At 55.9% G+C, this 13,032-nt stretch overlaps 1 protein-coding gene across 1 annotated transcript; it reads left to right on the top strand.

Moving 5' to 3' along the window:
- The first annotated feature begins 565 nt into the window (after positions 1 to 565).
- Positions 566 to 12,137, top strand: DAO (D-amino acid oxidase). Its single transcript, XM_075167101.1, has 11 exons — positions 566 to 869; positions 2,197 to 2,402; positions 2,531 to 2,645; positions 3,006 to 3,082; positions 3,526 to 3,591; positions 4,449 to 4,503; positions 5,012 to 5,116; positions 5,702 to 5,784; positions 7,650 to 7,767; positions 8,640 to 8,738; positions 9,337 to 12,137. Exons 2-11 carry the CDS (start codon positions 2,209 to 2,211, stop codon positions 9,466 to 9,468), a joined length of 1,044 nt encoding a protein of 347 aa, XP_075023202.1. The 5' UTR covers positions 566 to 869; positions 2,197 to 2,208; the 3' UTR covers positions 9,469 to 12,137.
- The last annotated feature ends 895 nt before the right edge of the window (positions 12,138 to 13,032 follow it).

Raw genomic sequence — 13,032 nt, 5'->3', positions numbered from 1 at the left:
TCAGGCCGGCGTACGCCTGCCCGTGCCTTTCCTCTGCCTTTTGTGGGACCGAATTCCCATCCCCTGCGGTGGGTCACGCTGCGTAACTGGGCCCGGGGACTCCAGAGACGTGTCTGCAACCTGACTGTGTGGGAGATGGGTTCCCATATCTTTTATCCTCGTTACCTCTCTTTATAAAAGCTTTAGGCACAGTAAAATCCCTAATTGTAGCAACTCTGCCCAAGCACTACCCGTGCTTCCAGAGCTGTCTCCGCTGCTGGTAATGATATCCGCACCGACAGAAACCTGGCTTTTCAGCCCAGAACCCAAAGTTATGGGTTTTGTGAAGGGAGAGGCAGCTTAGAAACGAGAAACGAAGCCATCTGACCCCTGAGAGGGGGAACTGGGCGGCACAGCGCCTGGGGTCTGTCGGGAGGGAGGCAATGCCGTTTCTCTCTTACCAGGTGAAAATCAACACCAGAGCATCCAATTTTCCCGTATCGCACAGGCATTCAGTGGCTGGGGAGTCCTGTCCCCACGTCCCCCTCCGCCAGGACCCCTCGGGGCAGCCAGCAGTCACCATGGTGACAAACGTCAAGATGGCGTTTTGCCACAGACCGTGGTGACCCCGTTTTCTTTTCAGAGGAGCGACTCCGGGGCCAGCTGCCAGCGGCGTGCGGGGTCCGGCGCGGGGGACTCCACCTCCCCGGGTCTGGAGCAAAGACTTTGGCCCCGTTGCCCGGGGGCGGGCTGCGATCCCGCTGCCCTTGGCACTTAGACCTTGCACTGCGGGCAGTTTGCTGAGCTGTAAACAAGCCGCCCCGAAAAGGTGGCTCCGTCGAAGTCTCTGAAAAACGCGGTGGCTGCCCTGAGGACCGCGCACTCTGCAGGTAAGCTGGTGAAAAACGTGTGTTTCCGTTATTTATTGACCGGCGAGGTGGATACCTCCTTGGCTGGTGCTGCAGGGACAGCCCGGGGCGAGTCCCTGCAGCTGCAGGTAGAGGAGGTGGCCCCGGTTCTTGCCGGCCGTGGGTTATAAAACCACAGCAGATGGGAAGCAGCACGGCTCTCCCACTGCTGCCGGTGCTTCGCCATCCCGATGACTCATCCCTCCATCCCAGCAAATGTCAGTCCCGCTGCGGGCTGCCTTTCACAGCAGAAATGCTGCACTTCACCTTGTCCAAATAAAACTATGAGCTAGAATTTACTCATCCTGCCCAGAATCAGGCCTGGCGTGCTGCTGGCGTCCCTCCCCCTACCCGCACGCCGGCAGCGGAGCGTCCAGGGATGTGACCCAGGCTGAGGTGATCTGCCCCGTTGTACCCCCAGCCCTTCCTCGAATCGGTCCTTGGCCGCTCTCTGCCCAGACGGGGACCACAGGGCTTTTTCCAGGCTGCAAGGCAGGAAAGCTCCGGCGAGAGGGAAGAGCCAGGGGACCGAGAGGGGCTGCAGACCCTCTTTGCAGCCAGCCGGTGCCGGGAAGGGTTTGGGGCGGTGGCACAGCCGCCCCCACGTGCAGGCAGCCCCGAGGGCAACAGCAGCGGGAGGAGCCGTCCTTGCATTTATGGCACTGGCATTGCTCCCTGGAAAACACCCGCTGTTTCCCATTTCCTTCATCTGTGCCCCAAGGGTAGAGCCAGGCGCCCTGGAGCGGGGCTGGGTCGCTGGGCACGGAGGGGTCACGCTGTCCCGTGGGAGACGGTGCGAGTGGGTGGGTGCTCCCACCTCTCCCAGCCGCTCGCCCTCGGCGTGCTGGCTGATGGGAGGGAGAGGAGGATGCCGATGGCTGTGCCGCTCTGCCGCAGGACACGAAGCAACCGCGGCTCTTTCTGCCAGGCAGAGGAGCGCGGCCGTGGGCAGCTGAGCCGCAGCTTTACTGGTCACCAGTGGCTACAGTGCACCCAAGGGTAGAGCCAGGCATGCCGTGCCAAGCAATGGAGAAACGTTCCCCTGGCAGCGTAGCAAACTACACCTCCCTCATCTGTGATTTCAGTGCCTGGTCAGCGCAGGCAGGTGTTGAAGAGGACTTGGGAGGCTTTACAAGGAATGCACACGAATGCACCGAGGGCAGCTCAGCCCCTTCCCTGCAGCCCAGCAGCAGAGCCGAGGCCAGGTTGGGTCCTGCAGGACCTGATACCCTCCCTCCCGGGAAGCCCCAGCCTGTCCAAGCAGCTCCCCAGCCCCGACGCTGCCCTTCAGGCCTTTCTCCTCCTGCAGAGAGCCGGAGCCATGCGCGTGGCCGTCATCGGGGCCGGGGTGATCGGCCTCTCCACCGCCCTGTGCATCCAGGAGCAGTACCACGGCCTGGTGCCCTCCCTGGAGGTGGAGGTCCACGCGGATCGCTGCACGCCCCACACCACCAGCGATGGGGCGGCCAGCTTGTGGCAGCCCTACCTGAGCGACCACGGCAACCTGCAGGAGACGTAAGTGAGGAGGAGGAGGAGGAGGCGGCTGGTGCCGTGTCCCCCCCGGCAGGCGCACGAGGGGCTGAGCTGCCCAGGCACAGCTCCATGGGGCTGGCAGAGCCACCGCTCTCCTGTTTTCATCGCAGGCTCTGGAATAAAGAGACGTTCGATTACCTCCTCGGGCACCTGGGCTCACCGGCCGCGAAGGAAATGGGACTTTTCCTAATTTCTGGCTACAACCTGTTTACGCAGCCAGTGCCGGTAAGGAGCAAGTCACAGCCAGGGCTGGGAAGGGCTCCAGCTCGGAGGCTGCCCGGGGGTGGGCAGCGTTGTACTTCTTCCCAGACGATGCTCTGAATGCTTCCCAATCCTTCCAAGTTTGTCTTGTGACAGTTTCCCCGGGACTCGGTGTTTTCTGGGTCCCGCGATGCAATACTGGTATGAAGTGAGGGCTGAGCCCTCCAAGGGTGGGAGCCGGCAGAGCTTCGCCGGCCGTGCTGTGCCGCAGCTGCACGCCTGCCCGCGCTCCTTTGGGGTGGGCTGTGTCCCCCCCGGCTTCTGTCCCACGATGGCACGGCGATGCGCTTCATTAACGAGCTTGGGCCTTTTTCACTACTGCAGGACCCGTCTTGGAAGAACATTGTCCTGGGATTCAGGAACTTGACACCCAAAGAGCTTGAACTCTTTCCTGGTTACAGGTATTTTTCAGTCCATTTTCTGGAGGGTCACTGATGTGCTTTCCCCCAGGCGGGTCAGGTATGGCTGGGTGGTCCCAGACGCCTCCCTGTCGAGGGGCAGCGAGGATGAGAAACTGCGGGCGCATAAGTGGCCTTGCTTCGTTACAGCCGCTTCCCTTAAAATAAGTAGGAAACATCTCAAACAAAGCAAAAAAGCCGGAGCCCAGCATATAAACCATTCCAGCCCCTCTCTTACTTCACCAGATATTGTCAAACTGGGGGAATAAAATCAGCAGAAGGTGTTCTAGGCTGTAAACAGAAGGGAAAAAATCATGCACTTGTTGTGCGAGGGGGAATAGGGGTCCCGGAGCTGCAGCGGCTGGCGGGAGCGCCGGGGCGGGAGGCGGCTGCTAATGTAAAGCTGCTGCGGGTCCTTATGGCTTCCTCTCCTCGTCTGGTTTCAGCTACGGCTGGTTCAACACGGCGCTGATGCTGGAGTGCAGGAGGTATCTGCCGTGGCTCACCAACAGGTGAGTGCGGAGCCGCGGCGGCGCTGGGGCTGGGGCTGGGGCTGGGGCTGTGCCGGTGCGGGAGAGCTGCCGCTCCCCCCGGTTTCTCTGGCCGGCAGGACGTGGGAGGCAGGTGTGGATTTTCATCCTGCACATCAGGTGTTGCCCCGGATCCTTCTCTCATGCCAAGCTGGTGGCTGAGTTTAGGCAGCAGTGGTTTTAGGCGGCCACCCCATGTCCTGCTGCACCTCTGACCTGCTCAGCTTGAAAATGCTGGTGCTGGTGGCTTCCAGGTGACAGCACCCACAGGGGACCTGAGCATCCTCCGCGGCTCTCAGCAGCCCTCACCCCCAGCAGCAGTGCAGGGGCGAGGGCACGGTGGGATGAGCCGAAGGAGAGGGGAGGCAGGGATGCATCCCTGGGAAGTGGGGAGGAGGGTCTGGAATTCCAGCTCATTGCCCCAGTGGGGTAACAGACTCCCCACTTTAACAGTTACTGCACGAGCCTATTTTTGCATGATAAAAATTCAAGTAATGGGGTACTTAGAGCTGCATCTGAGCACTTTGCGACTTTTAGCTATGGGAGCATTTGGGGCTTGGTGTTGTTCTTGCCATTTCTAACGTGGAGCGGGTGCCCTATCCACGGCAGAAAGCCTGGGCTCTGGTGCAGGGCTTAGCAGGACTAATCACCCTCGGTAGCTCTGGGTCGTTAGGGAAATGAGCTAATGACTGGAGACTATTAGGAACCATGAGAAGACCGTGGATGTTTATTACAAGGAGCAACAAGCCGTACCTACTCTGGGTATTCATTACAGGCGCTAATTTGAACGGTACATTTGCTTTTAATTTGCTGGTAACAAATGAACTTGTTCTTCCCAGGTTAATGCAGAGAGGAGTGAAGTTTTTCCATAAGAAAGTTGAATCTTTCCAGGAGGTGAGTGGCGATGTCGAGCTGGGGCAGAGCGGGGCAGCGGGCACAGCCCCGTCCCAGCGTGGAGAAGCAGCATCCAGCAGGCATGTGCTGCTCTGGGATGTCCCTTGGCATGAGTGATGGGCCAGGGGACAGCAGCAAGACTACGCCAAGATCTAGGAAAAAAATTCCACCAGGAAAGATAAAGGCTGTTGGGCATCAAGAGATGGCTGAGAGGGGACGGGGTAGCGCATTTGGCTGGCACTGAGTGAAGATGCAGCCAAGCACGGGCAGTACAGCTTTCCCTTAAACCGCAAACACTCTCCTTGCCTGCACACATGGGGTCTCTGCGGGAGCCGTGCCGGGGAAGCTATGCCCTGGATCCGGCCCTTATGGTTTATTCATTACCAGACTGTTGGACCGAGTACATGCCTTGGCTTTGATGCACGACTCTCGTGCCCCCCGTGGGTAGCGCCCTCGGAAGCATCACTCTGTGTGCACTGCTCACCGCGCCGCGTCTGTCTCTCATTAGATGTTTGCCCAGGGCGTGGATGTTGTAATAAACTGCACTGGGGTGCGCGCAGGGGAGCTGCAGCCCGACCCGGAGCTACAGCCCGGCCGCGGACAGGTCATAAAGGTGAGGTGGGTGCAGGGCTTGTGTCCCCCCTCTTTTTTCTGGAGGAGCCATTCGTTAGCCACCTTATGAGATACGCCCACTGGGGCAAATCGCGGGCTTGTGGGCTGGACCCACGCTGGGATCAGGTCCTGATTCCCAGCAAACTATGGTCATGTAAAACCCTCGGGGGGGGAGGCCAGAGCAGAAAGCCTGGATCCCGTTCCTGGTTCAGCCGTGGGGATGCCCCGAGTCTCCAGCCCGTTTCTTGGTCGGGTGAAGGTGGCGGGAGGCCAGAGGCATAAAGCTAGTAATAAAAAGACATAAAATCCTTGGGAGAAGAGGATGATTATTTGGGGAAACACAGACTCACGCCAGGTAGGAAGCTCCTCCGCTTGCCTACCTGCCCTCCCATCTCCCCATCTCCCCAAGGCGGCAGCGCAGGGAAGCCAGCGCCGTGGTTTACATAGAGCCCAAGCAGAAGAGAGGGCACCACGTGCGGACCCCAGCATCTGCATTCACTGAGCTGCCCCCGTCCCTCCCGCTGCCTCCCCGAGCCGGGGACCCCGCTCTCCAGCTCTCCCTGACCCTCTCCCCTTTGTCTCCCAGGTCTTGGCCCCGTGGGTGAAGCATTTCATCATCACCCACAACATCGAATCTGGTATCTACAACTCGCCGTACGTCATACCGGGGTAGGTGACAGCGAGGCAGGGTTGGCGACGCTACCAGGGCTCCTGAAGCCCCGGCTGGGACGCGGCTCCCTGCTGGCGTCTGCCCTGCAGCACCCCTGTCGCAGCAGCCCAGGCCTGGGGTCATACCCGGCCTGATGATGCTTTTATCTGCGGTGTGGAAGGAAAGCAGAGGGACGTGGGCAGGCAAAGCGAGGGAGCTCCCGTGGTCGGCACAGAGAGCGCAAGCTCCTGCGCAGAGCCCGGCTCGGCACTCGGACGCGAGGGGGGTCCGGGCTGGTCCTGGGTTCCTGGGCTCTTGGATCAGGCAGCACCACAGGGCTTCAATGTCCCTGGACCTGTCCTTTTCCAAGGGGCAAATCCTGCCAAAGCAAAACACCAGTCCTGGCCAGGCCCTCGAAAGAGCCAAACACTGACAGTGGGGCAAGCATTTTGGGAGAGATCTTTTGTTTTCACCTTTAGACCCAGTTCTTTTGTCAATGGCGTTGACAAAACTGCCGTACAGCAGCTCGTCAGGGGGAAAGGCTCTTCTGATCCGTGCTCCCATTAAAACCAGTGGCAGGAATTCTTTTTACTTTAATAAAAACCTACCCTAAAAAGCTCAGCCTTCCCCGCACTGTTACCCTGAGCTGTGCCGGCAGCTGTTGGTGAGATATCTGAGGGCATCCCGTTCGGTTTAGCACCCACGCAGGGCTCCCTGCCGCCTCCTTGCAGGAACCAAGGAGGAATCCCAAGGGAAAGCCTTATTTCAGTGTCCGCATGGGGCTGAGGAGGGCTGAAACGAGATCCTGGCCCCGACAGCACCATCTCCCGCGCTCAGTGAGCGGCAGTGGCTGTGCCCGGGCAGAGCCCAGCTTCCAGCACTTATCTTGCGCTTTCCACCTGCTTCCCACCAGCAGCTTTCTTAGGGGAGCTGGGATCTATTTGAGGCAGCAGCGTATGCATGTACTCAGGGAGCTAAATTGCAGGATAAATAAACACGTCTGCTGTTCATCCCGCCTCTGTTTCCTCCTGAGAGCAGCCATCTACCCCGCTTTGGCAATGGAGAGGGGTTTTTAAGCTGTAGCTTGGATGCTGCATTTCTGGCACTTCCTATTGTGCTGGTATTTCAGGATTCGGCAATAAGCCATTACGTAAATAGGAACTTTGAATGCTCACAGCCCCCAAGCAAAGTATTCCCAGCAATTTCTGATCACAGTCCCAGCTACATATGAATTCCTCTCCCTGTATTTATTTTAGCCTGAGCTGTCATAGCTGGGCACCAGGCTGGCTCTCAAGGGAAGCAGCGGGGTCCAGCACCCAGGCATGGGGGACACCTCTTCCACGCTGGAGAGCTCAGCCCCGGGGCTCCCCTCCTGCACGCCCCAGCATTCAGCCCTTTTGTCTTTGTGCTTCCCAGGGCTCAAGCAAGGTTTTAGAAGGGTCCATCAGGCACAGACACCCCCAGCTCCCCCCAGCCTTAACCTGCTTTTTGTCCTCTGTTAATCCGCAGGAGTTTTGGGGTGGCAGCAACAGAAATCTGTTCTTTGTGTTCCCCACTGCAGGCATCCCATTCCTTCCGACTCTCTTCCCCAGCCAGGCGGGAGCAGACCTGTTTGACAGAAGATGAAATCAGCTGTTTGGTTTGCCCAGGCAAGGGCTTTTGGGGCGCTGATAGTATTTAATGAATGACTTGCTCATGAGCAGGCACGCAGGCACCGCTCTCTTGCCTGCTTGGCGTGAGAGTTTCTCCGGCAGGAATATGTTGCAGGCTCAGGGCGTAGCAGGACCCATAAATCACACAGGCGCAGCGTCCCTCCGTGTGATGGCCCCGCAAGGGACGGCTGGGGACACTCACCACCATTTATCTCCTTCGGCTTTTGGTGCAGGAGTGAGTTCACGGTCTTGGGAGGGATCTATCAGCATGGCAACTGGAACGAAGAAAACAGCGCCCAGGACCACAAAACCATCTGGGAGAACTGCTGCCGGCTGCTCCCTGCTCTCCAGGTGGGTGACCCCAACGCAACGCCCACCGCCGGGAGGTGGGGAGGGAGGGGGCATGGGGAGCCCGGGCGCAGCTCAGGCCGCCGGGGAAGGATGCTGAGGACAAAAAATCTGAATTTTTATACGAGTAACACGCGGTGTCTGCCTTCAGCAGGCCAGGAGAGCTGTAAAGCGACCATTGCTTATGCAGTGTCAGCTGCTGCGCTGAGAAACACGCCAGTGATGGGTGAAGTGTGCGCACAGAGGAACCCCGGGCTTTTTGCGTGCACCCCACAGCAGCACCTAGCTCTCAGCAAGAGGGTAAAACACGGCGGGGTGGCACGGCTCGGTGTTTGTGCGTGCCTGGCTGAGTTCATCACGCACATCTCGGGCTCTGTACAGGCAGGGTCAGGATCTGGCATTACTTTTGAGACAAGGTTTGTAGGAAAAAGGAATTACTGATATAGCTGGTAAAAAATAAGAACAAAAGCTTTGGGAGGTCCCAGCCCTTTGGCCGTGGTGCGTCCCCCCCCACCTTTTGGTGCTGCTGCATTAGAGAAAGGCTGGCGTGTGGTGAGGCTGGTTTGTATCGACTCCTGACGCTGCCGTTGCACCCTGGATTAGCAGGAAAGGCAGCGCGGGGCTTTGGCAGAGCGGTTTGCCTCGCCGGCTCTGCTGCAGGCTGGCGATGTGCGGGCTGCGATCGCAAAGTGTTCTGCTCAGTCACCCCATGCAGCATCCCAGGAGCCGGTGCAGCAGCAGGGATGAGGGACCCTCTGTCCCCGCTCATTGCAAGAGCCCTTCTCCCACAGATCGCTGTGCGGTTGGTGGGGTGACATTTGGCTGCTGTAATTCGGAGAAATGCTGGGCAGGCGCTGATGTGGTTTTGCTTTCAGAAAGCAAAGATCGTAGAGGAGTGGAGCGGCTTGAGACCAGCACGCCCCTGGGTTCGCCTGGAGCGGGAGACCCTCCGCCATGGGCATTTCCAGGCAGAGGTACCGTGCACAGCCCCCGGATACCGAGTGCCGTTAACCACCGCGCTAATTGTGCGTCAGTCACTGCGACCTCGGCAGGGCAACACCGACATCCAGCTAACGCTGTATTTAGGCAAAGCCCAGAGCACGGTTCAAAGCAATGCTGTATTTGAATTCATTTATGGATCGCTCTGTTCCTTTATCAGCACATCACATCTGTGCTGCCTTGGCACGGGAGAGGTGTGGCTATTGATCCCAGCGATGAGTCAGGGCTCCCGCTGAAGCAAAGTAATGTACCTTGGCAGGAACAAACACTAGGTAGGATGTAACGTGCTCTGAGGACCACGCTGCTGCGTTTCGGGGTGGCTGGAGCAGCGGGTGCAGAGCATGCTCCGGGGCCCTGCTGAACCACGCAGAGTTTCTCTTGCCTCTCCAGCGGCTTCTAGATGGAGGGAAAGAGCAGTGGGTCGCTGAGCTGTGCACCGGGAGCTCCCTGATCGAAGGGTCGATCTAAAGACACTAAAGACATTCCCAGCCACTATCGTGGCTCCTTACTGCCCTTAGCCCCAGAGGGTTCCAGCGTGGTTTTCCCGGCACTGATCCCTTCTCTTCTCCCCAGGTGATACACAACTATGGCCACGGCGGGTTCGGGATCACCAGCCACTGGGGCTGTGCCATGGCAGCAGCCAGGCTCTTTGGGAGCATCCTCCAGGAAAAGAAGCTGGCCAGCCCGCCGCAGCCCCGCTTGTGAGTTGCCTGTTCACCCGGGATTATCGTGAGAGCAGTAGCTTAGAAATCACAGCAGAAAGATGCGAATAACACAGTGATATACATGGGCCGTTCGACCCTCCTGCCAGCTCCAACACTGGTTTGCAGTGTCTCGTTTTCCAGTTGCTGCCATTTGCCAGACGGCCGAGTTCCCTCCACCCTGGCCTTGCACAACCTACCTAGAGGAAGTGCTTTAAAATATGGACTAATTATCTGTGGCCAAGTGCACTTCTGTCCCAGGGATCAGTCTGCAAAGGGCAGGCAGGGTTCAGCTGAAATCTTGACAGTCCTGCAGTTCATCTGCACGATGGGACAGGATCTGAAACCGAGCCAGTGGCACCTGAGGTCTTCACTGACTGCTCCGACACCCAGCATGTAATTAGATTTGCAAGCTTCCCCCAGGAGGCAAAAGCTCCTTAGTAGGAAGAAGCTCTGAAGCTCCCAGGGAAGTAACAACAGCTCTAAAAGCACATGCTTCAGTTACAATAGCTTTTCTTACGTTCATGCCAGGACAAAGCACGGGTCTACAGCACCTGGTTAGTGTATCTGGCAATAGACAGCAGCAGTTGCCTAAAATGGGCTTTCCAAATGATGTTTTTAGCAACAAAAGCAACATGTTCCAGCCCTGTGTACTTGCCAGGCTCTATATATAGCAGAGAGCATACGCAAAATAGCTGTTCTCGTCCCTAAAACTCCCACGGGCCCTTCAGTTTCTCATTTCCTCCAGCTGTGAAACACGGCTGGAGCAGCAGCTCGGAGAGGGGAGCTGACTCGGGTAGGTTGTGCCTCCCGAAGGAGTTGGGGACAGCTCCCAGGAGGGTACGACTTTTCGGAGGTGTTCAGTGCTGCTGCTACGGAGCCAATGCACTGTTCTGAAGATAGAGTTTGGCTGATTTTTCCATGCCACTTGTCTTTCCTGCTCTCAAAAACATCACAGACAAGGTACTGAATGGTCAAGAAGCATTACCTCAAATCCAAAGGCTAGCGGTTGTCCCAAGCCCGGCACACAGTGCCTAGCTCGCTCTCCTCCGCAGATAAGCCAACTGTTTCTTACTCATCTGTGATGCAGCTTCTCTCTCCCTCTGACTCCATGTGCCAGAAATAGCTCATCAACCTGATTTGTGATGTACCAGGCAGCTGCACCTAGTGAATGAGAGATGCTGCAGTGCAGCTGGGCTCGTTTTACCTCCCGGGCACCTGGATTTAAAACAGTCCCATGAAAAGTGCACGTTTCCTGGCCACAGCCTGGCACCAGAGTTGCTCCCTGCCGAAGGACCCGTCTCCTGACATGCTGCTTCAGTTTCACCAAGGAAAAGAGAAGCTTGTGAAGGCTCTGTAGGAATCAATGAGCACTCAGTGCTGCTGGAAATGGTCCATGCACAGGAGAGCTGCTGCCCTGTGGGTGCATATGAGACTTGTCAGGAGGTTACTGTGCTAGCAGAGCCGTGGCCCTGGGAGACCTTCCAGCGACCTCATTTTCCACTGAGCACTATGTGACCGTTGTATACTTCTCCAGCTTACACACCCTGAGCGGTCTGAAAGCTCTGACGAGCTTTGCTGAGTGCATCTGCTAATTGTGTGCCCTTTTACAAAAGCAGCAATGGTTACTCTCACCGTGAGGGCCAGAATTTCTCAGCAGCTGCTGCCCTGTCCCCTTCCCTTCCTCTCTTCCTTTTGTAAAAGTGTGTTTGCCTCTGCTACGACACCTGCAGCGCTGGCAAAGTGACACCGCATGGGAATTCTCATGCCTGTGGCACTCGAGTCCAAGGCACCAACGAGAGCAGGTGCTGAAGTTCCTCTGACTGTGATTCTGGCCTAACACGAGCGCTCCTCACATCCTTGCAAAGTATAAAACACCTTATGATAGCTGTGGTCATTTGTGCTTTCTGGTGTCGCTCGACTGCAGAACACAGTCGCTTAGGCCAGCCCTGTCCAGCTGCCACCGCAGGGAAACTGTTGGCTGCTACGGAGTTACGGCACAGGTTAGGGCAGACCAGTGTCCGTCCTCGGAAGGCAGCGGAGCGTGGCTGTGCGTTAAAGAGCCTGCTGTTGTCTGGGAGCTGAGGCACCTCTGCAGTGTGCTTAAAAAACAAAAGTAGACGTAGGAAAATTAGGAGCCCCCGTCACGTCCAGTCTGTCTGTCAAAAGGGTTTCCCACTTTATCTGGCAGCTCACCTGATCTATTGCAGCCACATTCAAAGGGGTATAATCAAGAAAAGGGTAGAAAAAAGAAACAATAGCTGGAGAAAATTTACCGTTGATTAATGCTAAACCTAATGGTCTGCGATACCACTTCAGTAGAAGCCATTCAGTGAAATAGCATCCACTCAATTTCACTTATTCCAAATATGAGATATTAAGGAGCGTATTGTCCTCCCATTTGCACTGCTGTAAATCCAAAACCACTCATCCGATTTCAGAGGAGCTACACTGGATTAGCAGGGGTGTAGCAAATCATTGTATAGCTTGCAATAAGCAGTTGATTCTTCTGATCTTAGAGCCTATAGGAGCAGCTGTCCTGTGATCTTACACGGCCTCTTAGAAAACGAACAGAAATTATTAGATGTGTAATTTTATTTGCAGTCTAATTTTGCTTATTTTCTAAAAGGCCACAATTAAATATGTGTTCACAATAAAGGTAATATTCAAATATCTCGTGCGTGGTGCTTTCTCTTCTTAATGATGGCATGGATAGGGCCTCAAATGCTAATTCCATAGAAATATCCCTGTAGATCATCATTCCATGTCTCCCCACACATTTTTCCTGAACATTTTCATCAAGAGCTGTCATTTCAGATTCTGAGTAGACAAATGAACCTGAAATACCATTGTGTGACATTACCTGGTTGCCTGCGTGTAGTTGCCAGTAGCCCCCGGCCCATGAAGAACTCACGCTCAGAAACGTTTGGGACGCTCTCATGTAGCTCAGCTGATCACTCCGTTCTGCGGCTAGAGCGACAGAAAGGTATTTTACACTGTTGGCAGCCACAGATGAAACACTGGGACAGAAGAGCCATGAGATTGCAGTTCACTTCTGTGGCAAGGGTAAGGCAAGGGAGAGTCAGTGGGATGTCTGGACAGCTACTGCACGTACTTTCTTGACAAGCACAAAACGCCATCTCCAGCGGCCAGCATCAGCACATTTTACGAACTCACAGTTCTCAACAACAATTGCCTGTGACACAGAACAAAGCTGGAAATACATCAAGTATCAGTAAAGTTATCCTCTGTAAGCAAACAGCAGCTCTGGCATTTTGGAAAACAGAATGAGCTTTAGAAATGGCTGAGGATGCCAAAAAGTTCACAGAAAACACAGAAGAATGAATATTCTCCCTAAGTCTTGCTTCCGCGATACAAACCCTTCCGCAGTTACCAACTGTTTCCATTCCCAGAAATAAGACTCTTCATCCCAGTGGACTGCCAATGGCTGTGCAAGCTGTGAGAAGGAAGATTAATGCACGCCGAGATGAGAACACACTGTATTAGCATGCAAAGTATTTGCAGATCGTTAGTCATTTTGACTCAGACAAGAACATCATTATGTTTG

This window comes from Calonectris borealis, chromosome 18 (genome assembly GCF_964195595.1).
Source record: "Calonectris borealis chromosome 18, bCalBor7.hap1.2, whole genome shotgun sequence".
NCBI classification, from domain to species: domain Eukaryota; kingdom Metazoa; phylum Chordata; class Aves; order Procellariiformes; family Procellariidae; genus Calonectris; species Calonectris borealis.
The sequence above is the reverse complement of the archived record's forward strand: the minus strand, read 5'-3'. Positions and strand labels throughout refer to the sequence as shown.